Below are 1,288 nucleotides of genomic sequence, written 5' to 3'. Positions count from 1 at the left end.
GTCTGTGTGTCTGTGTGTCTGTGTGTGTGTGTGTGTGTGTGTGTGTGTGTGTGTGTGTGTGTGTGTGTGTGTGTGTGTGTGTGTGTGTGTGTGTGTGAGACCCCTGCTGCCCACCTCTCTTGTCGTCAGCCTCAGGTTTGGGTTTGACCAGGTCCACCTGTCGACCCGTGATGCCGAGCGTGGCCAGGTCGATGACCCCGGTCTGTGCCCCCTCCCCCAGGTGACCCTGGTCCCCCATGTTGGCCTTGGCCTTGTTGGACTTGAGCATGAAGTCTCTGAGGGCCAGCAGCTTGTCCTCCTCGGCCTCCGTCATGCCCTGACACCACAGCAGACAGGAGACATGAAGCTGGGGGTCCACGGACCAGCAGCAGGACCCCGAGCCCAGCACTGACCTGAGACAGCAGCTTCTTCAGGAGCTGAGCGACGGCCGGGTCGTCGGGGGCGGGGCACTCTGGGATGGAGCCGGCCCTCTTCTTCTGCCGCAGCAGCAGGTGTCTGAAGAGGCTGCTGATGTCTCTGGAGCGCAGAGCGTAGTCGAAGATGGAGCGACTCACCGGCTCCTTCAGCACGCTCAGCAGGACCAGCTCCTTATCGATCTGAGGGGGGGACAGGGGCTGAGGACGGGCGGGGGCAGGAGACATGAGGACCATGAAGGGGACGACTCACCTGGATGATGGGCTGTGTGATGAACAGGTTCAGGTGGGGCAGCAGCTTGCAGTAGATGTCAGCCACGTTCAGGTTCTGAGCCACCACCGTGATGAAGCCCACCGCCCCGTACCGGATCCACAGGTTGGGGTGGCACAGGAACGGAGCTGCAGGGAGGACAGAGGACAGAGGACAGAGGAGAGGGGGACAGGAGACAGAGGAGAGGGGGACAGGAGGACAGAGGACAGAGGACAGGAGGACAGGAGGACAGAGGACAGGAGGACAGAGGACAGAGGACAGGAGACAGAGGACAGGAGACAGAGGAGAGGGGGACAGGAGGACAGAGGACAGGAGACAGGAGGACAGGAGACAGGAGGACAGGAGACAGAGGAGAGGGGGACAGGAGGACAGGTGGACAGAGGACAGGAAACAGAAGGACAGGAGACAGAGGAGAGGGGGACAGGAGGACAGAGGACAGGAGGACAGAGGACAGAGGACAGAGGAGAGGGGGACAGGAGGACAGAGGACAGGAGGACAGAGGACAGGAGACAGAGGAGAGGGGGACAGGAGGACAGAGGACAGGAGGACAGAGGACAGGAGACAGAGGAGAGGGGGACAGGAGGACAGAGGACAGAGGACAGGA

At 61.6% G+C, this 1,288-nt stretch overlaps 1 protein-coding gene across 1 annotated transcript in view; it reads right to left on the bottom strand.

The window, feature by feature from the left end:
- The window catches only part of pik3r4 (phosphoinositide-3-kinase, regulatory subunit 4), a gene marked incomplete in the record, with an annotated part of 18,136 nt that overhangs the window by 5,587 nt on the left and 11,261 nt on the right, over window positions 1-1,288 (bottom strand). Inside the window, 3 exon segments of the mRNA XM_014029403.1 lie at window positions 115-316; window positions 393-596; window positions 667-812. Coding sequence (XP_013884857.1) covers window positions 115-316; window positions 393-596; window positions 667-812 — 552 coding nt within the window.

This window comes from Austrofundulus limnaeus, unplaced genomic scaffold, assembly GCF_001266775.1.
Source record: "Austrofundulus limnaeus strain Quisiro unplaced genomic scaffold, Austrofundulus_limnaeus-1.0 Scaffold898, whole genome shotgun sequence".
NCBI classification, from domain to species: domain Eukaryota; kingdom Metazoa; phylum Chordata; class Actinopteri; order Cyprinodontiformes; family Rivulidae; genus Austrofundulus; species Austrofundulus limnaeus.
The sequence above is the reverse complement of the archived record's forward strand: the minus strand, read 5'-3'. Positions and strand labels throughout refer to the sequence as shown.